The sequence below is a fragment of the Lagopus leucura genome, unplaced genomic scaffold, assembly GCF_019238085.1.
Source record: "Lagopus leucura isolate 7727_CA_CO unplaced genomic scaffold, USGS_WTPT01 Super-Scaffold_100002, whole genome shotgun sequence".
NCBI classification, from domain to species: Eukaryota; Metazoa; Chordata; class Aves; order Galliformes; family Phasianidae; genus Lagopus; species Lagopus leucura.
Genome location: NW_024962263.1, coordinates 83,001,260 through 83,023,229, shown reverse-complemented (window position 1 = coordinate 83,023,229; position 21,970 = coordinate 83,001,260). Strand labels below are relative to the sequence as shown.

The 21,970-nt window shown below is 39.2% G+C and overlaps 1 protein-coding gene across 1 annotated transcript; it reads left to right on the top strand.

Moving 5' to 3' along the window:
* Window positions 1–5,550: 5,550 nt before the first annotated feature.
* On the top strand, window positions 5,551–19,073 carry HHLA1 (HERV-H LTR-associating 1). The gene is made up of 14 exons (XM_042869499.1): window positions 5,551–5,626; window positions 6,702–6,770; window positions 7,816–7,896; window positions 8,358–8,441; window positions 8,522–8,605; window positions 9,480–9,563; window positions 10,151–10,207; window positions 10,313–10,399; window positions 11,213–11,305; window positions 12,158–12,355; window positions 12,890–12,961; window positions 13,183–13,254; window positions 18,083–18,239; window positions 19,052–19,073. Exons 1-14 carry the CDS (start codon window positions 5,551–5,553, stop codon window positions 19,071–19,073), a joined length of 1,236 nt encoding a protein of 411 aa, XP_042725433.1.
* Window positions 19,074–21,970: the final 2,897 nt, after the last annotated feature.

The window sequence follows — 21,970 nt, the reverse complement described above, 5'->3', positions numbered from 1 at the left end:
CACATTTACCCTTTTCTTGAATGCCTCCAGAGATGGTGACACCACCATCAACCTGAGCAGCCTATTCCAATACTTCACTCTTCTTTCTCAGAAGAAATTTTTCTTGAACTCCCCCCAGCACAAAATAAGGTGAAAGTGAAAGGCAAAGTGCAAGAAATAAAGGTAAGACTGAGCATGTGTGTGTGTGCACTATCAGCTTCATACTTACCAGCTGCAATTCTGTTAAACATTGCCCTCCAGGTTCCGAAGTTCTTGATGAAGTGCAGGTGAAGGCAACACTCTACTACACACGTAATGTGACTTATAATTTAATATTCTATGGGAAGACAGGAACCCTTCAAAATAAGATTGAAATCTGAAAGTCATATCTAACATACCAGGAAATTACAGTGATTTTGTTGGACAATAGCATTCTTGCTTCAGCTGGTAGAAGTGCAAGGCTGAGGCAATACAATTTAATGAAGAAAGCTAACAAAAGGAAAACAAAATAAGGAACATCCACAATAATCAATTAAGTACTGCTGGGGAGCATAGTCCATCCCTTCAACCCAATTGTCAGTACTATTTGTAGGGCCATGACACTGAGAGTACAGTCCCAGTGCACTTCTGAACTGGGCCAACCAGCAGCCCCAACATTTCCCAAGGTGTGTTTGGGAACTGAGGAAAGTCCAAGGACCATTCCTAACATCCTCTTTACACGAATCATGTCTGCCAAGTCTTCTTTGTCCTGTTACCTTTATAACAGGGATCAGGAATATTTTGCTTTTGTGGTTTTAAGCTGGTCCTTAGGGCACCTTTTATTCCATAGACTAGCTAGTTGTCAATTCATTTTGTTTTTCCCTCTTTCCTCTGATTGCTGTAAGGGTTTGAATGACAGCAGTACTCACATATTTTGGTTGATTGTAGCTTACAGAAAAGCTATTGAATGGATGATTATCTACTTTTAATCAAGTTGGGTTTAAATCCACTGATTTCAGAAAAATTATTTCCAGAGTAAATGGGAGCAAAATTTCAGTGACAGCTTCCAATGATGATAATCTCTTAGCTTACATAATTATCATTCAGCACCACTGAAATTGCCTTATATCACTGTAACCAGCTCTTTGTTCCTTCCCCATCACTTCACCCCAATGCCAGGCAGTTTTCTGCTTAACTGCTTGTTTTCTTCCTTTTTATTTTCTACAGTTAATACACACGTCAGGTATCTTCACAATTTGCTGAGCATCACCTCTTGTTAAATTGCTAACGCAAGCATGATAAAGCTTTTTGAAAGTGTCTTCACCTGGCCAAGCTCTCTTTTTCTCAGGTGGCATTGGCCTATTTCAGTAACACAAGCTGTCCCTTTAAAAGGGGGAAAAAATCAACCATTCTTCTACTTTGCAGTTCAAGTTATCACTGCCAAAAGAATCTTCCAGCCCTGACCTGGCTTGCCACAGAGTCATTCCATCAGGGATTCAACGGGCACTTTGTTTGCTTATGATTGTGTTACCTTCAGTTGGTCCTTCTGGGATTAGGATGACAATTTTTACAAGATTTTAAAGCAAGATTATCAAGTCTGTCTACTCCAAGTCTTTCATTAAGTGATTATTAAGACCTGGCAATAGCCTCCTGTTTTATATAGGCTCTGGAGATAATCATCTTTGTCAAGAGAAGTTGGGTAAGTTGATATCGGCTATTCCAAATCTCAGTAGTTTCAAATGTATTTGGAAGGAATCGTGTTGCCTGTGCTACTATTGTTGAGTGAGAACATAAAAAATGAAATGCATTTTGATTACAATCGTCTAATTCTCATACAAATAAACCTGAGCTTAAAAAGTGGTTATAGCAATTTAACGAAGTGTGTAATTCTAACAGAGGCATATTTTCGTATTAATGGATTGTGGAACATTTCTTTAAACTTGGTGTATCGTGGTGTGCTTAAAATGAGATGTGACCTTTAGATAGTGAGACTGAACAAAAGTAAGGAAATTAACAATCAAGAAATTTCCTTAAAAAACAAACAAACAAAAAACCCAATTCTTTGGTCTCTTGAATTCCATTTTGCTCTGTTTAATGTGAAGGTACGGGAAAACTACTTTATATCTGTTTGCACTCTATTTGTATAGAAAAAAAGGAAATCATGATTGCCTACCGCATTAAAATGAGTTCAAATGAAGCATAGCTCATAACCATGTTGTTTTAAAATTACTGCTAATCTAGAATAGCACAGAGGTATTTAATAAAAGGTCTTCATGAGTATATAAGTGGAATCTGAAGTGGATTAAGCTTTATAGTTCAGCCAGCCAAAGAACTATGGTTCAAAATCCTGAGTAAAATGTATTCTAGTATTGTTCAGCTTAAAATCAACACAAAAAGTGGATTACTGCATTCAGTACAGGTTAAGGAGAATTACAGCCTGTATCAGATAAATGTTTGAAAGGCAAACGTTAACTGAAAGTTAGTTTATGGAATTTTTCTGCTTGCTCATGGTTGTGTGACACCTGCTCCTTCAATGCCTGTGGATTTTGCTATCGTTTTTGTGGAACTTGTGAGTGATTTTGAACTGGAGTATGGGAAAGTTTTCCTGTTTATAATCCAGAACGTATTTCAGTCATCACAGTAGTGTTGCTTGTATTGGCAAACAAAAAAAGATACAGCTTCAAAGTAATTAAGTCCTGTCCTGATAGATTAAAATTTTTAAATGAGATAAGCACAGTAACACAAACATGGCATATGTCCAAGAGCTAATATTACTATTAAACACAGTGCTGGGAGATAAGATGGCTCATGCAGAAGTTCCAGGAGTATTTCTCACAGATGTCTTTAAATTTTAATTGGACAGCACAAATGTGTTAATGCTTGAAAAGATCTTGGAAAGCAGTGAAAACCTAATGCTTCAAATTTAAACCAGTCTTTTAGCTGTTGAGAAGTAGTGGCAGTCTTCCCAATGCACTGTTCTTAGTAATAAAGTTTCTCTACAATTTCTTCTTAAGCACTTATGATGATCAGGGGATACCACAGAGATAAACCTGGAAATCAGTGAGAACATTCTCTATGAAAGGAGAATTTTCCATTGATTCCATAGCAATTTTACTTAATATTTCTATTCTAGAACAGAATTCGGTTTATGATCCATCCTTTCAGGTTTGAATGATATTCAAATCACTAGATATTTTTTCTTGGTGGAGTCTGTAGCATGTAATGACATCCCAGTTAAATTTGCATGAAATGGTCACGCTAATGCCTGGTCTGAATTTGTGCTGCAAAGCAGTGCTGTGCGTGGAGAAGATTCTGTGTGCTGTTAATGTGGAGGAGCATCTCAGTGGAGTGGGCAGCAGAGAGCTGCAAACTCAGATGAGTTTGATGAGCAGATGAGCAAAAAAGCATTTCTCAGTGTCTGTCAGATGCTTCTGAGCACAACTCTATGCTGCTTCTCTTTTTTTTTTTTTTTTTTCTTCTTTTTTTCTCTTTTTCAATAGTCCCTTTTTTTCCTCTCTCCCAGTGTGTTTTGTTAAGACAGTTCTTTCATTTGTCAGACTGCTCCTCCCTGTTCTGCCCATTGGAAACATGCTCTCTAGCTCTGCATTAGCACACAGCACCAAATTCATTGCTAAACAATTTTCCTACCACCACAGACAGCAATGGGACATAAATAAAGCAGTAGTGAAATCTGATCCAATTCATCAAAAACACTGATCGATGTCTCCAGGGGGAGGTAAGTGGGGCAGGGGCTGTTCTCCTCTCCCACCTCCTGTACTTGAGATTCTCTCTTGCCGCACAGCCAAAATCTCCATGAAAGGCAGAAGTTTGGGCTCTTCTCCCAGTCTGAGCCGCAAAGACCCTCCAGCCAAGGCCAGCCTTATGTTGCAGGGGCGATACAGTGGCATCAGTGGTGTTAGCTGTGTTTTTGTCCCTTGAGTCAGCACTCACAGAGATAGCATGGGCAGTGCTGCCTGGTCATACTCTGTGTGCAGGAAGAGGTCACAAGAAACATGTAGGCTGAGGTCCATGGTCCTCAAACACAAAATTGTCATTGCAAAATAGATCTCACAGAGCTAAAGTGACCTCAGTCACACAGTCCAATAATCCTCTCAACCCACTTCCTCTGACTGAGTGCATCAGCCATTATAGCCCTTCTGCTCCAAAATGGATGTAGTTACAAGCCTCCCCTGAGGTTGACTGCCTTGCTCTTCATTCAATTCTTGGCTGTGAAATCTTGGGAATGAGATTTGGACAAGGCTTTCTCTCATCCTCAGCCCATAGCCTGCACATGCTATGAGGAAACTGTGGATCAGTAGTATTAGACAAATGAACTTAATAGCTAAGTGGTACCTAGAAACTTTGCAGAGCTTTCAAATTTACAATGCTAGTGTTTGAACACTTCTGATACACAAGCAAGCAAACACAGATGTTTCAAATACAGAATAGTTTGATATCGTTTCATCATTCCATGGAAGGATTTCTTTTTAGAAATGCTAAGTATAAGTTAACTATTTTAACAGTGTTAATTCTCTAGTGAATTAAATATGGGTAAGATGTTAAACATGATGGTTACTGTTAATCAGTGTTACCTTCAAGATAATGGTTCACTGTATACATGTAGGATTAACTAAGAGAAGAGCTAGCTGATATGAAAAAAGAATTGGACCTCTTTCTGCTAACTCTCATACTCTTATTTTCTGATAGATGCATAGTTGTTTGGCGTTTTTCATTATCAAAAAAAAAAAAAAAAAGTGGGAGGGGTGAAGGGCCACACTGGGCACATTCCTCCTTATTTTCTAGCCCCCACTAAGGCAGCACAGGATGTATCTTGGTTGGAGTAATTAAATGTAGAAATATAAAATTGGAACAGGTTGCCCAAGGAGGTTGTGGATGCTCCATCCCTGAATGCATTCAAGGCCAGGCTTGATGTGGTTCTGGGCAACCTGATGTAGTGGCTGGCAACCCTGCCCATGGCAGGGGGTCTGAAGCCAGATGACCTTTGAGGTTCTTTTCTACCCAGGCCATTTTGTGATTCTGTGATAAGATTAAGGATGACTGGGCAAGCAACAGTTCTGCAAAAAAGAGCTCATCTTACAACTGGTCTGAAGTTGAATCTAAGTAAATTTTATCTTGATTCACCAAAGAAGACTTGGGAACATAATGTCTCAGTGTGCTGTGGGTACAGTTTATCCAGGAAGAGAACTGTGTAGGCAATCTCACTGAGTGTTGGCCTTACGTTGCTCCAGGGGCAGTTCAAGTTAGATATTAGAAAAACTTTATTCTCTAAGAGTGGTGAGGCATTGAAGCAGGCTGCCCAAGGAGGTGGTGAAGTCACCATCCCTGGAGCTGTTAAGAAACATGGAGATGTGGTACTGAGGGACGTGGTTTAATGGGCATGGTGGTGATGGGCTGATGGTTGGACCAGATGATCTTTGTGGTCTTTTCCAACCTGAGTGATTCTATGATTCTTTGAGTCCCAGTAAAGCGCAGCAAGGATTGGAGCAAATCACATACTACAAGCAGTAACAATACCAAAACAGTATTTCTTTCTCCTAGAGCAATCAAAACCACTGGAAATTGGAATCCATGATGCGGTGGCTCTATTGGCATGTGCCTGCAAAGTTGAGCCTGGGAATTCTGTGTCTCTTTCTGGTTTGGAACATAGGTAAGGATGATGATTTGGTGCTCCCTGGGGAACAAAAATGGTATCTTTTTTTTCAACTTCTCCCATGGCCTGAGAGATTTCTCCATTCTTGCATCTAGGGCAGGCCTGGTACTCTGTTCTCTCACACTGCACAGGCAAGTGTGATGGGCTGGACCGATCAGCTAGATTGACAGTCTGAATTTAGCACATACTAAGTGAGATGTTAATGCAGCTGATTAGAACTGCATGGGGAGCCATGACTTAAGGACCTTGTACCATGGATTATGCACAGGTTATTTTTCACTTCTGCTTTTTCTGGTCCTCCAGCCTTCCTGTTGCTGAAGAGGGAACAGGACCCAAGCTTCCTACTGTCTTGTGGGAGCTCTGAGTTGTAGGGCTGATAGGAGTACCACCACTGAAGCAAACCCTGCTCAGCACCAGCTCCATGGGAGTTTAACATAGCAAGTGTTGGCTCTCTTGGGTAGCCTTCCCTCTGGAGGCTCTCAGCTCTCCACTGATGGGGTAGGGAGCTTAAGCTAAGTCCTGCACTACAACCTGTCTGTAATGTCTGCATCACTACTTTGCATCTTGCCCTTGTTCATTATCAAGCGAATTCCAGAAAGGAGCCTTAACTGCTGAGCCCCACTCCAGACTGTTCCCCCAAAAACAGCCCTGAACATCTGCTCTTCATAACGAACTTACATGTAGATCTCTTTTGAGTTGGCCTCATTTTACTTCATCCCTGTCAGTCAGTGTTGAGTACAAGCCCAGATCAATCTGTGAAAACAATTTTCTACTAATTTTTAATTTCTGATTCTTGAGTTAAGGGGGTGACCTCTGATAATTAATTCATTTTCCCCATTTAGCTGGCATTTAATGGACCAGGAAGGTCTTTTGGGAAATGCTTATTGCTAGGCACTTAATCTCCTGCTGTTATGGATACTCGGTGTGCTGCTTTGCAGTGCTTGTGTCCATTGGTTTCTGCGCCATAATGAATAAGAGCAGCAAAGTAACCCCAGCAGAGAGCTGCACTGAGAAACACTTGGTAGTTCAACAGGGATTTTTTTTTCTCTCAGACTCTTTTTTTGCTTCACAGCTTCATGCATAAGAAGAGAAAACTTCATGCATAAGAGAGAGAAGCAAGCAGCAGTGCTGGCTACTGAAGGTAACATCAGCACATCAGGAACCTTTGACCCTGTTTGTGGGCACTGGTGAAAGAGGGCTGTATGAAAATGAGTTTGCATTTACCCTGTGGAGTCCATATACCAAAGCCACCTCTGCTACAAGGACTCTTTGTCCCAGCATGTGCAGATCCTTGGCCAACTTAACCTCTCTCTTTCTGGGAATGTGAAGAGGTGGTGCCTCTTTTTAGTTACTCTCCTTCCAGAGCCCTTCAACCAAAGGTGTGTTCCTCTGTTATCTCTGGGGGTGTGAGTCTCTCAGTGCTCTGCTCTGTCATTGCCACTTCCATTTGTTCCGACACAGCTTCACACAATCTTTGTTTAGATCTGGTTAAAAATAATAGTGATGTCATTGGAAAATTGTATTTCTTTCCAAATTCGATTTTGCTCTCATTCTGGGTTTCTTTGCTTCTTTTTCCGTCCTGCTCTGTTTTTCCTCTCTGTCATGCATTCACAGACGACCTTGCACACACACAGGCACCATGTCACTCTGCTTCTTCATCACTTCATGGTAGGGAATGAAAAGAACATCTTTGAGATCCAGACCTGGGAAGAGCAGGCAAGCAACATCAAGGGAAAGGAAACATCTTTTAAATAAAAAGCATCATTCAGCAGCTTTAATTTTATTTGCAGTATTAGTATATTAGTCAAGGTAACTGAAAAGAAAAAAAAAAAAAATCATGTAGCACTGTGGAAAGGGAGGAGGATTTCCCAGGTATTTTCTCCTCCATTTGTGTGCTCTGTTTTTGCCTTGGAAGGAAGCATGCATCACCAGCACAAGAGGGCACCAGGATGCTGCTCCCTTCCGCCACCTCCCAAGGCATAAGCTGGCACAGAGCACTGCCTAAATTCTGGGTACCATTGCACTCCTCACTCTATCTTGTGATTTTTCCAAACTTCTCTCTGCTCTCCTGGCATATTCATTTCCTCAATACATAAACTGCTCATTTTGTTGTCTCACTGTGGAAGCTTTTTGCCTCGTACAAGCAAGTGATTAGCAGCCATTTCCAGAGACTCTTTGTTTTCCAGAGTTGCCTGCAAAGTCCATGGATCTGGCTGCTGTTAACCTGACTGAGCTGGTGAATGGGATGCTGAGCACAACACTCAGAGGTGACGTTGCAGTAGCCGGGGAGGTGACAAGCTGCCAGTGGCAGTGAGGGAGATAAAGAACTGGTGGTGGTCGCAGGAGAAGCCACAAATGCATGCTGTCTGCATCCAAAATTAATTTTCAGAGCAAGTTACACTTGCACATCTTAATGCAGACATCTGCCTACCCCAAAGAATTTATAAATTAGTGTGTTCATAGATAGGCACAGCATAATTACTTATGGGATGCCTTTAAAAAGCACTATATAATCCAGTGAAGGCTTGCTTGCTTGCTTGATTTATTTATTTTAAGAAAGTAGTGCTGATGAACCATCCCTCAGTGGTAACGAGAAGGAATTGAGTCTCAGGCATCTGCATCATATCAATATCTCAGGAGTCTTTTTGAAATCAAATGAGCAGAGCCAAAACATTCTGTTTGCATAATTAGTTCTAACTCCTAATCACATGGGCACGTGTTTCTGCAGGTACCAAAAAGCTCTTCTCTTTGCTGAGTGTCACGTCCCACAGCTCATTTGCCTTCCACAAAGTGTCAGTCACCATTTATAACAGTGAGTGCATTTGCCTGGTGCGGGAGCTGTCCCTGTCATATGGCTGCACATCCAGACACCCATTTTCTGTTTCTCTACAGTTTCTAGCTTGAAAAATGTTGACCCTGGCAAGTTCCCTATGCATTACTGCTACTGTTTAAACAACGTGACAAATGACTTAACAGGTTGGTATGCAAGAGAGGCTGGCAATCAAATAAGTATACCAATGGCCTCTTAAGTCTACTCCTATTCAGCAGAAAAGTTCTGAACTTTTAAGTGTTTCAAACATTTTCATGTACTGCTGGAGGGGAGCTCTGCGGAGAGGGACCTGGGTGTCCTGGTGGACGACAGGTTGGCCATGAGCCAGCAGTGTGCCCTTGTGGCCAAAAAGGCCAATGACTTACTGGGGTGCATTAAAAAGAGCGTGGCCAGCAGGTCAAAGGAGGTGATCCTCCCCCTCTACTCTGCCCTGGTAAGACCTCATCTGGAGTACTGCGTCCAGTTCTGGGCTCCCCAGTACAAAAAAGACAGGGATCTCTTGGAAAGAGTCCAGCGGAGGGCCACGAAGATGGTGAAGGGCCTGGAGCATCTCTCCTATGAAGAAAGGCTGAGTGAACTGGGTCTGTTCAGCCTTGAGAAAAGGAGACTGAGAGGGGACCTGATCCAGGCCTATAAATATCTAAGGTGTGGGGGGCAGAATGGCGAGGCCGGACTCTTTTCAGTGGTGAGTGGAGACAGGACAAGGGGAAATGGCCAGAAACTGCAGCATAGGAAGTTCTGCACAAATGTGCGCAAGAACTTCTTTACAGTGAGGTGACGGAGCACTGGAACAGGCTGCCCAGGGAGGTGGTGGAGTCTCCTTCTCTGGAGATGTTCAAGACCTGCCTGGATGCCTACCTGTGCTACCTGGTGTAGGGAACCTGCTTTGGCAGGGGGGTTGGACTCGATGATCTCTGGAGGTCCCTTCCAACCCCTACAATTCTGTGATTCTGTGATTCTGTGATTCTGTGATTCTGTGATTCTGTGTTTCAGTTATAATTTTTCTATTTTGTTGTCTAGATTTCACTGCTTTACTTGTTGATATTATTGGAAACTCAACCAGTTATCTCACAGAAATTTTCAAATCTACTTCTATTCTCTCAGGTTTGCGTTTCTTCTTCAGTATTTATTGTTGCCTTGTTTGCATTATTTAGTCCTGGCATGGAAACAAGCATAGAAATGTATATAAAATCCTATTGCTCTAATTCAGCATCATTTATCTAGCAAAGCATAACCAGTGGTTGTAAAAAAAATAAAATAAAATAAAATAAAATAAAAATTAAAAAAAATACAGTTTGTATATATAATACAGACACATAGGAGCATTATGATTTTCTAATATGATTTTCTATGAGTAGCTTTTCTTTCTTTCCTTGAATTTTCAGTACATTATAATTGAGTGCTGGTATCTAGGGAAATTTTGATCCCCTAGAAATTATAATAGACAATATTTTCTGAGATTTATTTTATTTGTAAACGTATGAGTAATTCAAAATTTTAATTATATAGAAACATTTATCCAGGAAATAATGATATTTTGATTTCTTTGTCAAAATGAAATCTGAAAGAAAATTTTTGTTCAGTTGTAGTAGCCACATACCATTTCAGTTTTACATTTTCAACTACTTAAGATGGTATCATGTAATGAAAGCTAGTAACAATTATCTATTCTGCATTTCTTTGTCTTTCAGTGCGTCAGAGCAATGATTCAGACTGTATCTACATTTGTGTGATGACAGGTCAAACAGGTAAATTCAAAAACCATTCCATCTCAATTATTGCCTTATTTACTCACAGTGATGCCACATGAGAAACAAGTCCATCTTCATGTTTTTAATTCTTTATGTTTGCAGGTAGAAATCTGTCCGACTTTTGGGAAATACTAGAGAAATCTCCTGTTATTAATTACACATTTTCCAGTAACACATCTTCTGACCTGGGTAAGCACATCCTGGGGAATAAAAAGAAACAGTAACTACAATCAAAACCATGTCTAGGTAGCATTTGCAATGAACGTTCCTTCTCCGTCTTGCAAAACTAAGTAAAATCTACAGACATATAAATATCCAATGCAAGGAACAAAAAAAAAAAAAAAACAACCAAACAAAAACAAACAAACAAACAAAAAGAGCTGGACTGGTGAAGCTGTGTGATACTTTTGGTCCAAATGAGTATCCAGGTTGCCCATCCCTGTCAGGCTGGACAGGACTCTGAGCAACCTGTTCTAGCTGTAGGTGACCCTGCTCAGTACAGGGAAGTTGTGTCCCCTGTCCCTGGAGACTTTCAAGGCAAGGCTGGACCAGGCCCTGGGCTGCCCGCTGTTGATGTCCCTGCTCAGTGCAGGCAAGTTGGACTAGATGATTTCTAAAGGTCCCTTCCAACTCAAATGATTCTATGATTCTATAATCTGCCTTAGCTCTCAGAATGAAAAATCTGCTTTTATGTGAGTAACCTTCAGAAAGGAATCAAATATACTCATCCATTGTGCTGCCTGGATACTCCATCTATCACTGACAGGAAGCCTTTGGAATCAGTGGCATGTTTACCTGTGCTGAAAGCTGCAGGATGTTTCTCACCTGCTATAAAAAAAAAAACATAAAACTAAAAGATCAAAGGTGCTTTACTAAAAAATAACTTTCTTTTAAAAGGAGAACAGTTGTTTCTTTTATATTATAACCTGATGTATTTCCTTTTTATCATGCAATTTGCCACTGATACTGACTGTACTAACCCTATCTTCTCACGCCTCAAAGACCTAGATTCTGTTTTTTCAAGTTTCATGAAATCACAGGAAGACTCAAACAAAACTGTGGAACCATCAGCGGAACATCCACGGACATTTAAAAGTGAGTAAATATTGTCAGACTTAAATTTATATTATCCTTTGTTAATGTCTTGACAAGTGGCAGCATATCTTTGCTGCAAACCACTGTGATGTTAAACTATAGATAAAAGTTTGTCGTAACAAGTAGATCAGGCCTGTAATTCTCTCAGTAGAAAGGACCATTAATCACAGAATCATAGAATGACTCAAGTTGGAGGGAACATTAAAGATCATTTAGTTCTAAGCCCCTGCTGCAGGCAGGGCTGCCAACCACCATCTCGGGCTGCTCAGGGTCCCACCCAACCAGGGTCTCACCATCCTCAGAGTAAAGAATTTTCCCCTGAAATATAATCAAATCTCCTTTTTTATTTTTATTTTTATTTTTTTTTATTTTTAGTTTAAAATGATTCCCACTTGTCCTATCACTACCTAGCCATGTCAAAAGTTTGATTTCCTCCTGTTTATTAAGCTCCCTCTAAGAATTGGATGGATGGTTGCTATCAGGTTTTCCCAGAGCCTTCTCTTCTCCAAGCTGAAAAAGTCCATCTCCTTCAGCCTTCATAAGAGAGCTGCTCCAGCCCTTTTATTTCCTGTTTGTTTGTATACGTAAACTTGCGTATTGAAATGTTCTCAGTTAAAATATCCAACGTTATGGGCACTCCACATATTTTTCTGGAAAAAAAGCTATGAAAGAAAATAATTTTTAAAATGAAGTGAAAAATCAAATCTGACTTGCTCGTGGAAGAACTCAAAGAGTAGGTGGGATTTCCTGTGTATGTTTTTGATTTTATTGGATTTTCTGTGCGTATTTTGGGATTTATTGTCTCCCGGGATGTTATTATTGCTGGTGCCCTCCATCCTTCTGCTTTTTCAGGTACCAGCACTCCTCTTGCCCTGAAAGGAGAGGACAGTCCCAACACGAGACCCCCACCATGGACAAAGATGATTAGTATGAAGGCATTGGGGTTTCCATCACTGCATGTAGACACTTCAAGACCACAAGGCACAGCTGGAGTCCCTCCTACTTCTGAGGGGACCTTAGTCACATCACCAGCCTTGCAGCCCAGCCCTGGTGAGTTCAGCATGGAGGACCAGTACCAGCTTTACTCCATTAGCTCTGGAGTTTGTCCAAAAGTGCATCCCAAAACACATTTCAGAGATGGAGGTTGGGATGACCTTCAGGGTGATTTGCTCTGGGTCACTAGTAAGGAGATAACTGTATCACAGAAATGCTAAGAGAACTTAGAGGGACTGTCCTGTAGGTTCTTAGTTCTTCTGGGGAATACCAAGTCCTGCCAACCAATTATTTGCTCACATTTTGCTCCAAACCTAGTGAACAGACCTATGAAAAAAGCAGTACAGAACTGCTCCTCTGGGTCTCCAGTACATTAACCATCTTTAAATCCTATATTTTCTTGGCCAATATATTTTCCAAGATCTAGCGAATACATATGCTGTCCTTCCTTTTTCATCTTGAAATCCTTATATGTCTCTGGAAATATGGGGTAAGGACCTGATTGTTCAGCAATCTTATTCCTGACTTCTGAGTAAACAGATAAAAAGCAAAGTTTCTGAATGAAATGAAGCACTTATTTCTCTTCTGTAGCTGATGTGAACATGCTTTGGGTACAGACTGTGCCTCCTCAAGATGCCAACAGTCAGATACAAACAGAGCAAGGTGAGATTGATTTGGGAAAATAACAAAGTGTGTAAGTTGGCATGTTTCTGAAATAGAAAATAGCATCTAGTAAAATAGGTGACTGTGAACGCAGAATGTGAATTCTACAGAAGTGTATATTACTGGTTTGTAAATTCAGCTTTTTTTTTTTTTCACTTTTGATTTTATTTTTTTTTTCCTGTTAATACATAAAGCCTCTTAAATTCTTCTCCATCCTATAGATCTGCCTTCTTCAGTTCTGTCTACTCCACTCTACCGACCTGGCCTGATACTGAAACTTCATTCGGCTGCTCGTAAGTGACTGCACATCATGCAGCAAAAACAGTAGCCTGACTGAGTGTTCACCAGTATGCAATTTTTCATCCAAAAAAAAAAAAAAGTGCATCTTTAATATATATTATAGTACATTTTATACATGTAAAACATCCCAAATACCAAAGAGATTGCTTCCATATTTCTGAATCCTACATAATTTCGCACTGAACAAATTCTGCTATGCTGACAGAGTTAACTTGCATATTCTGTATGTTCTCCATTTTAACATGGAGGGGCTACTGAAGAATCATAACATTCATTTGTTCCAAAAGAAATGGGCAAGCTTCAAATTTACTTGTTGGTAGAAATAAAATGATTAAGTCAATCCTCGTCATATGAAATATACAGAATTTCCCTGAGTTTTCAATGCTGAAAACTCCCTCTTGCACTAACGAGGGATCATTATCAGCTCAATTTTCAGGAGAGTTCAGTTCTTCCATTTATATGCCTAATCAATTAGAATATGAGAGCTTAAAGTAGTACATGTATGATGATGTGCCACTCCATTTATAAATATAGTCTAGTCATGTGATCAGTAAAATTATATTTCTGTAAGTACTTAAAAGGAGGTTACATCCTTTCAAAATCAGGACTTGATCCAAAGTCAGAGAGGGTGTCTGCACTCTGGGAGAGCCCTCCCTGATTTTGGTTGCTGAGCATGTGAGTCTAAGTCCAACCTATGCACTTACACATTGCATCCTGCAGACTTCCAGGGCTGCTGGCATCCCCTCCTCCCAGTGATCACACTGGAAACCAAATCATGTGGCATTGGTTGCATGAAGAAAATGAACCAACATGTTGTTCAAATCAACAATTTGGTTTCTTTTCACTCTTGACGGTGTGAGGGGAAGAATTTAAGATAAATACAGTCTTCTATTTTGATGGGGATCAGAGCAATCTGATAGTTCTGGTCCATCAAGAAATAATTCTTCAAAAACAACAAACAAACTTCCCTGTGTTGTTTGTTTGCCTTGGATGAGTTTGGTTTGAGGACTAAATAATGACCACCTAACTGGAAGTTGCCGGAGTCTGGACATCACAAGTCCACTCACAGATTTTGTTCATCTGCTATTTGCTACCTAGTGGACAACCCTGTAAGCCCAGATAAATCTATGAGTGGGAACCCATCCTTTTTGGATGGAAAAAAAGCCTGGAAAACACAGATTTCAATGACATCAAAGAATGGAATGCCTCTCTATCAGAAACCATGGTAGATGCTGTCCACCTGCACATAGCAGTTGTGGCATTTTGAGAAAAAATCAGGTAGTGGGATCACAAAACAATGAATAACATCCACAATACCCTGAAGGTCAAGAGATTACTCGAGGAAGCCATTTCTTAAATCACAAAAGTGGATTTATTTATATATTTACTTGTTCATTTTCATTTTGACTAATAAAATCTGAGAGCATGTTATACCATGAAGAGGGGGATATTTTAAGCCTGTGTTATTCACAGTAGCCACAATACTGCTTTTCACTGACAGCAAAATTTAACCTCAGAGTCGGAGAAAGCTGATATCCTCTTCCTAGGGGAAAGGGCTCATCACTGCAAAGGCTGGTCACTTACCTGCCTGTAACAGCAGTGCAGTAATTTCAGAAGGACAAAACCAAAGCTCTGCAGACAGCTGCGGTTTCTCCTATCTATTGCTTGTTTTGAGCAAGGCAATTTCTTAAAAACAAAAAAATCTTAGAAAATGCTGTATTAAATTTCTAGTTGAAAATGTCTTTGTATCAATCTGAATTTTTAGGAATTTATGAATTTAATCAATAAAATAAATCCCTTTACAAAGAGATGTAAGAAATTACTATGAAGTACTGAAAATTCTGATTTCAACAATGTAACATAAATATAGTATCCAATCCAAATAAAATTAAATCAGTCTTTACTTGAAAGAGAATTTCAGCATTATATACATTTATATGTAAATATAGCATTAATTTAAAATGAAATTATTATTAGAAATGAATATCAGAGTAATTTGTTTAACTTTCAACTCTTTATTTACTTTCCTACATAAATGAATCCATGTTGAAATTGCTGATTTACATTTAGATAGAACACAATTTCTGCTGGCAAAACACACAGCTTGAGTAAAGCACTAACAATACCTGCTAGATGGGATGGTGAACATCCACTTTGGTGGAGACATTAAAACACATTGGAGGGTGGCTATTAGCAATTTTAATTACTCCCAGCAACACTTAACATACTTCTTACTGTACATCTATACTGAAATCTCAAATCTCATTGCTACATGCTCTGATGTTCAGTTATTAACACAAAGAGTGCTTTATTAAAGCAAGACATCAGTCATTTTAATTGCCATAAGGGGTGTCAATTGCTGGTGATGTTCGTGCAAAAATAGTGTAGCCAGCAGGAGCAGGGAGGTAGGTGATCGTCCCTCTGTACTCAGCACTAGTGAGACTGCATTTTGAGTACTGTTTTCAGCTTTGGGCCTCTCATTATAAGAAAGATATTGAGGCCCTGGGTGTTGGATATTAGGAAAATATATTCTCATAAATAGTGGTGAGGTATTGGAACAGGCTGCCAGGGAGGTGGTGGAGTTACCATCCCTGGAGGCGTTAAAGGAATGTGTAGAAGTGGAATTTAGGGATGTGGACTAGTGGGCATGGTGGTGACAAGTTAATGGCTGGACTAGATGATCTTAGTGGTCTTTTACAACCTTGATGGTTGTATGATTTTAAGTAAGATGCTAAGATGAAGAGAAATGGGGCTCCCACCCAACGCTGACTGATTTCGGCTGAGAACTGTGCACTCTGTGACACTGAGACCGTAGCCATTTTTCAGAGGCAACCAGGACTACAGTAGCTGCAAGGCCTACCTATTTCTCCTTCAGGATTCCTGCTACTTTGAGCAAGTTCTGGTCAAAGGCAAATTGTTTCATATCAGATCTCTTTGAGCTTGGCTGTGCCTTTATTTTCTTCCTGCCCACGAATGCCATTTTATATTAAACTTCTTGTCAGCACTAGACAACTGAATCTCATTTCAACAGAACTTCATTAGTCTAAATTTGACCCCAGTAGCCTCCCCTATCATGTAACATAAGATAGCCCAAAGCTATAAAGCATGTGAGACATATGAACCTGGAAATGCAATTACACTGTCTAAAGGGATTATACTCTGCACATACAGCAGTTTATCTGAACACGTGGCCAAAGCCTGCTACTGATTTCACAAATGGAATAGCCAGCCAGCATCCCCACTGCTGCTGCTTCTGCTCCCCTCATTCCCTCTCCCCTACCCCAGTGGGTGAAAGGCAAAAGCATGAAAGCACAGTGTGCTCCTCCAACATCACTTCTTCAGAGCAGTGTTATTCAATTCACAAAGCAGTGACGATCACACATGAACTGTAGCTGTGCCCAGCCACCTTTTAGCACATTTTACATGTTGCATTTCTTTTTCTGTCAAGTCCTTTGATTTTTACTGACTCTAACACAACTGTTAAGTAAAGGCAAAAGACATAATAACTCTGTTATGTGTAACAGAGTACGATTTCAGGAAGACAAGATTATGGTTAATGTATGGTTCTTTCTTCATATGAAACAGAAAAACACTGGAAAAAAAAATTGAAAGCAGCATCACTATTGCCTTACCTTTTCTCATTTTCCCTCATTTTCATCTTTTTTTTTCTGTGACAGAAAGAGAGTCTGAAAGGCGATTGTATTTCACACTGAAAAACCACATAGAAATACTTACAAGCTGCCATCACCTATTCTCTTGTATTAATCCATCTGCAGCCTGGCACAGCTGCGTTTCCTGGTGGGATGAAGTGTTTTGTGTGCAAATGTTTACCTTTCACTGCTGACTGCAGAAAGTTCAGTGAACAGAACAAACGAGATATTTTCCTCTCAGTTGTCACTGGAGAGGGAAGAAACAGTCCATAACTCAATAAACTATTTTCCTGCATTTTTTTTAAGTTCAAGCAATACAGTGGTTGTCACTTGAAATAAAAAAAAAATAATGATTAACCAGCTGGCAGCTGACAAATAAGAGTAAAATGGAGAATTTTTTCCTACCTTCCTCTTAGTGCAGGCTAAAAATGACCTTTATTTCTTTCAGATTCTTGGCAGTTTTATAACTTCTAGGAAAGTATTCACTCAGAGGATTTCTTTTCTAAAATCATGGCTAAAATTAGCTGATTTTTCAAGGCAGTAGAAGCAAAAGTGGAAAATGCAAGATAACTAGAGAGATGGACAGTGAGAAAGCCACAGCCCCTGCATAAATTGTGTCTGTTTTGTTGATGGGGATAAGAAAAGGAGATTAAAAGAACAGGATGAGTGATTGTTACTAGGTCTGTTGTTTTAAGTCCAAGATTCAGATATAGAGAGTGGGTGTGGGAAACTGTGGAGCTGGAAATGACTCCTGCATTAGCGTTTGTATATAGAAAAGATCAAATGTAATAAGTGTGTTGTACTCTTCTTCATCTCACTGCTTTCTGCTGTGGAAAACTGATGCTACAGTGGCAAATGAACCTCAATCTGGAAAGGCAACAATAAATAAATTACATCTTTAGAGTTGTCCCTTGTATTTGTAATAAGTAAAAGCAACAATGATTTCAATAACTTACCAGAAGTGATAAATAATAATGAATTGATAATCACATTTTACTTTCACTCAAGCAAGTGCCAGTCTGTGTGTTCATTCTTTCTCAGTTATCTGCCTCAATCAGACTTGACTTTAACTTACCTGTTAATCTGTGTGTTTCTGTTTGCCCAGAAAAGTCATTGCACAGAATTTTATGGGTCAGTTTTTAGAACTAGTTCATGGTTCTTTTTCTCCTAGGGTGCCCACAGGCAATCCTCAAAGACCCATACGTGACCTCACCTCCTGTTACCATCACGCTGCAGAAGATCAATCCCTGTTTGATGGAGCTCTGCAGGTTTTTTCAGTTGTGCCTCTGCGTTGGCCAAAGAAGACATTCCATAAAGGCTGCCATGAGGTAAAATCTAGCAGCAGTTTCACTTGCTTCTGTCTTCTTAAAATACTCCATGGTACATTTTCCAGTGGCAGCTTTCAGTCATCAGTGACGAGTCCCTAGAATCATAGAATCTTTAGGGTTAGAAAAGACCACAAAAAATCATCTAGTGCGACTACCAACCCATCCCCACCAGGCTCACTAAACCACGTCCCTCTTTGCCACATCTACACATTTCTTGAACATCTCCAGGGATGGTAACTCCACCACTTCCCTGGGCAGCCTGTTCCAATGCCTCATCACTCCTTCCAAGGAGAAATTTTTCCATGGCTACTCGCTGAGTCCCACATGGAGCCTCAGGGCATTGATCTGGTTTTCACCAGTCAGTGAATAGAGCTTAACTGAATCTTTCCAGGCATCTAATGGCATAGGTTAGAGGTTAGAATATAGATTTTTATTTCTATATTCAAAGAGCAATATTACCAGCATGATGTACATAGAGCTATGTTTATGAAAGACAACTAAACAGCACTCTTCTAATTTTACTACTTTAGGTACTGTGTTGAATACTATTCCTGGTTTTTGAAAAATGCGAGTTATGTCTGTGAAAGAGTCAAAAGAGTTGCTTACTCCCACAGTAAGTATAACAAAAAGTCTGAGACACCCACAGAGTATTTGATTGCTCTTCAAAGTGTTATCTGATGAAGATTTTTAAGATAACTAAAAGAAAAAAAAAAAACAAAAAAAAACAAAAAAACAGACTTATATAACCATGTATGTTTTTTATATTCTCCTTGTAAAACCTGTTCTGACTGCGTTATTCTTTTTTCTTCCAGCATTAAAACAGAAATGCCTTAAGAACATCTGTAAATCAATCTAGCACTGAGGAATTTTACTGCAGTTTGGGGAACAGTGGCAGTTTTAGTAGTCTTTTTCACTTCAGTGTAAGATCAGATTGACGTAGGTTATTTGCAAATATGTGTAACAAGACAAGTTATTAACCAGATACTAACATAGAAATCTGTCTTCCTCCAAAGCAATGTGAAAATGGTGTGTAAAAACAGATGCATTTTATACGTGTTGTACCTGCAATAAAAAAAATAAAAATAATAATAAAAAAAAACATTGGAAGGCTTTATAAAATTGATTTTTATAAGGATTTTTATATGATACATGTAATATCTTTTGCTACAGTAGTACCCAATTAACATAATGTAATCAAAGTGAACAAATACGGAAAATTGAAAAACTACCTGAGTACTGAAATATTTCTGGGAGTCCCGATTCCAAATCAAGTGTCTCCCATTACTTTAGTAACTCATTTAGTGCAGAGCTCTACTAAGGAGATATTCAGATCCCACTCTGTGACACATCTGTGTGAGCTTATATGTATCTTACTTATATGTACCTCCGTTGAACTAGAAGACAATTCTAAAAAATGAAGCAACAATCAAACAAGTTGCACAATCCTATATTCTGCTACACTGCAGCAACACGATTCAGTTAACTCTAAGTAAATGATCAAGCCATTAAAACTTCCAACAAAAGAAGAGTATTTGCAGTGCAGATGCTATGCATTGGTGTTTCAATGAAGTATCTGTGTGTTCAAAGTATGAGTGTGTTATTTGTTACAATCATTCTTAGCATTACATTTTTGGGAACTGAAGAAGGACGTGCAAAGATGAACATAAGGAAGGAGGGAGAAAATTATTTTGACTTCCTGTTTTCAGGTTTTTATTGAAAGAATGTATCAAAAGAAAAATATTTTCATAAAAAGCCTCCCTTCGGAAAAGTTTTTTTTTCTATTTTTATATGTTTGGCTTGTATTTGTTCTCCATGCTATTGGAGGCTTTTGCATCTGTAAGAAATAATCAGCTTCTTCTTCTCCTGAAGAAATGTGAGTCCTGGGACAGTGTCAACTTCCGTAGTATGCTAAACCTGAATCATGCCTGACAATGTGTGTAGGTCACAGCTATCTCCATTTTAAGGTCCTGGAAAGGATTGAGAACTAATACGTTGTGTTCATGGGGAGAGAATTGGCAGGTGCCACATAGCAGTGTGTGTCTTGTGAAAAGAGCTTATATCACATATCCTGAAGGACAACTTTCTTGTCACAATTGTTCAAGACTTACTGCTTGATTTGCCCACTAGGAAAATAAAAAATAATGGTTGAAAAAAAGGAAAAACAAACAAGCAAACAAACAAAATACACTAAATAAAACAAAGAATAAAAACCAAGACTTAATGAAAAAAAAGAGAGGAAGGAAGGAAGGAAGGAAGGAAGGAAGGAAGGAAGGAAGGAAGGAAGGAAGGAAGGAAGGAGCACATTAGGAACTCTTAGGAAAAAATAATTTAAAAAAATCCATATAATCAGACCTTCAGTGTTACAAAGCCTCAGTGCATAGCTTTGACAGAAATCTATGCATTATGGTGACATGTGGATAAATCACCATCCACACTGACTGGGACCTGTTTTGTCATCAGTTTCTACCTCTGCCTTCTGCTGACATTCAGGACAGATGAACTGACCTTCACCAAAATCACATATCTGAGACAAACAATTCAGCTTCACTGATGGCATCCTTGAAAGGCATGTGTGTCTGAACTTGGCAGAAAGCACATCTACCTGAGGAAGGAAAGCCTGCTCCAAAGATCATGGACTCACCCTTACCCTGTATTTCATTCAGCTTTGGATCGGAGCCACTGTGGATAGACAAGAGCAGACTTCTCAACCCTAAGGAATGTCAGTGTTTAGAGCTGTATAAATTTTCACTCATCTTTCATCACTGAACACCACCTCTTACCAAGCTATTAAAGCCATATTCACAAGCCCCAGAGATTTTGTGATTAATAACAGTGAAATGATTGTTATTTAATTACAACCACAGAGTATTAGGGCAAGTTACTATACGGTGAGTGCACCTGCAGAAAAGACCTCTCAGTATAGATCCTTTACATGACTGGAGCTATATTACTCTTCTGGCATTATTAATCTCAGGAACTTCACGGAAGGATTAATTAATAAATGTTGAAGTGGGTTTGATAAGGGGACTGATCACATGGGTGAGGTATATACTCAGTGGGTATAAATCACTTAGTACTAACTTTGCTGAAATCCATTTGTTTTACATGCAACTGCTTCTGAATAATATCCCTCAAGGTAAGTTTTTCTAGATGTACTCTATAATACAGGAATAAGGAAGAAAATGTAGGGAAAAGTTATTCAGGATAGCAGAGTAGTAGACTGAAGTACAAGTATGAAGTTTCAGATAATAGAGTATAAATATTTATGGCTCTTATATTTCTAACTTCAGTTTTTGATGAAATATTACAAGATTTTTAAATGACCTTACACCTGAGGAAGAAGGTAATCAACAGTAGGTACGTGTTTGAAAGTTGATAAATAAAGGCTTATTTTTTTAGCTGTAGAAAACAAACTCTGTGCTTGATTTAGGAAATTGTTTTAAATTAGAATAAACTGTAATGGCGGTTCAAAATCTCTCTGAATATTAGCACAGAGCTTTGGCTTCAGAATAATTCCTTACACACATTTTTATAATGTCAAATGCATCCAAAATTTGAAGATTTCCATGCAGCACAGTATTTGATTGGGAAAATATATGATGCTTTAGATCAGTATCGAGACCTATCAGAGTAAATGTATGACTACAAAGTGATTTATATGATGTGAAGTTAACTAAGACATGCAACTGTAGACTAGCTGGATTCAGTAGAAGTAATTCCAGAATGTTAGT

Coding starts and splice junctions, on each gene's coding strand:
- HHLA1 (XM_042869499.1), top strand. CDS start 5,551: ATGCGGTGGCTCTATTGGCATGTGCCTGCAAAGTTGAGCCTGGGAATT. Junction 10,400..11,212: donor TAACACATCTTCTGACCTGG/GTAAGCACATCC, acceptor CACGCCTCAAAG/ACCTAGATTCTGTTTTTTCA. Junction 12,356..12,889: donor AGCCTTGCAGCCCAGCCCTG/GTGAGTTCAGCA, acceptor TCTCTTCTGTAG/CTGATGTGAACATGCTTTGG.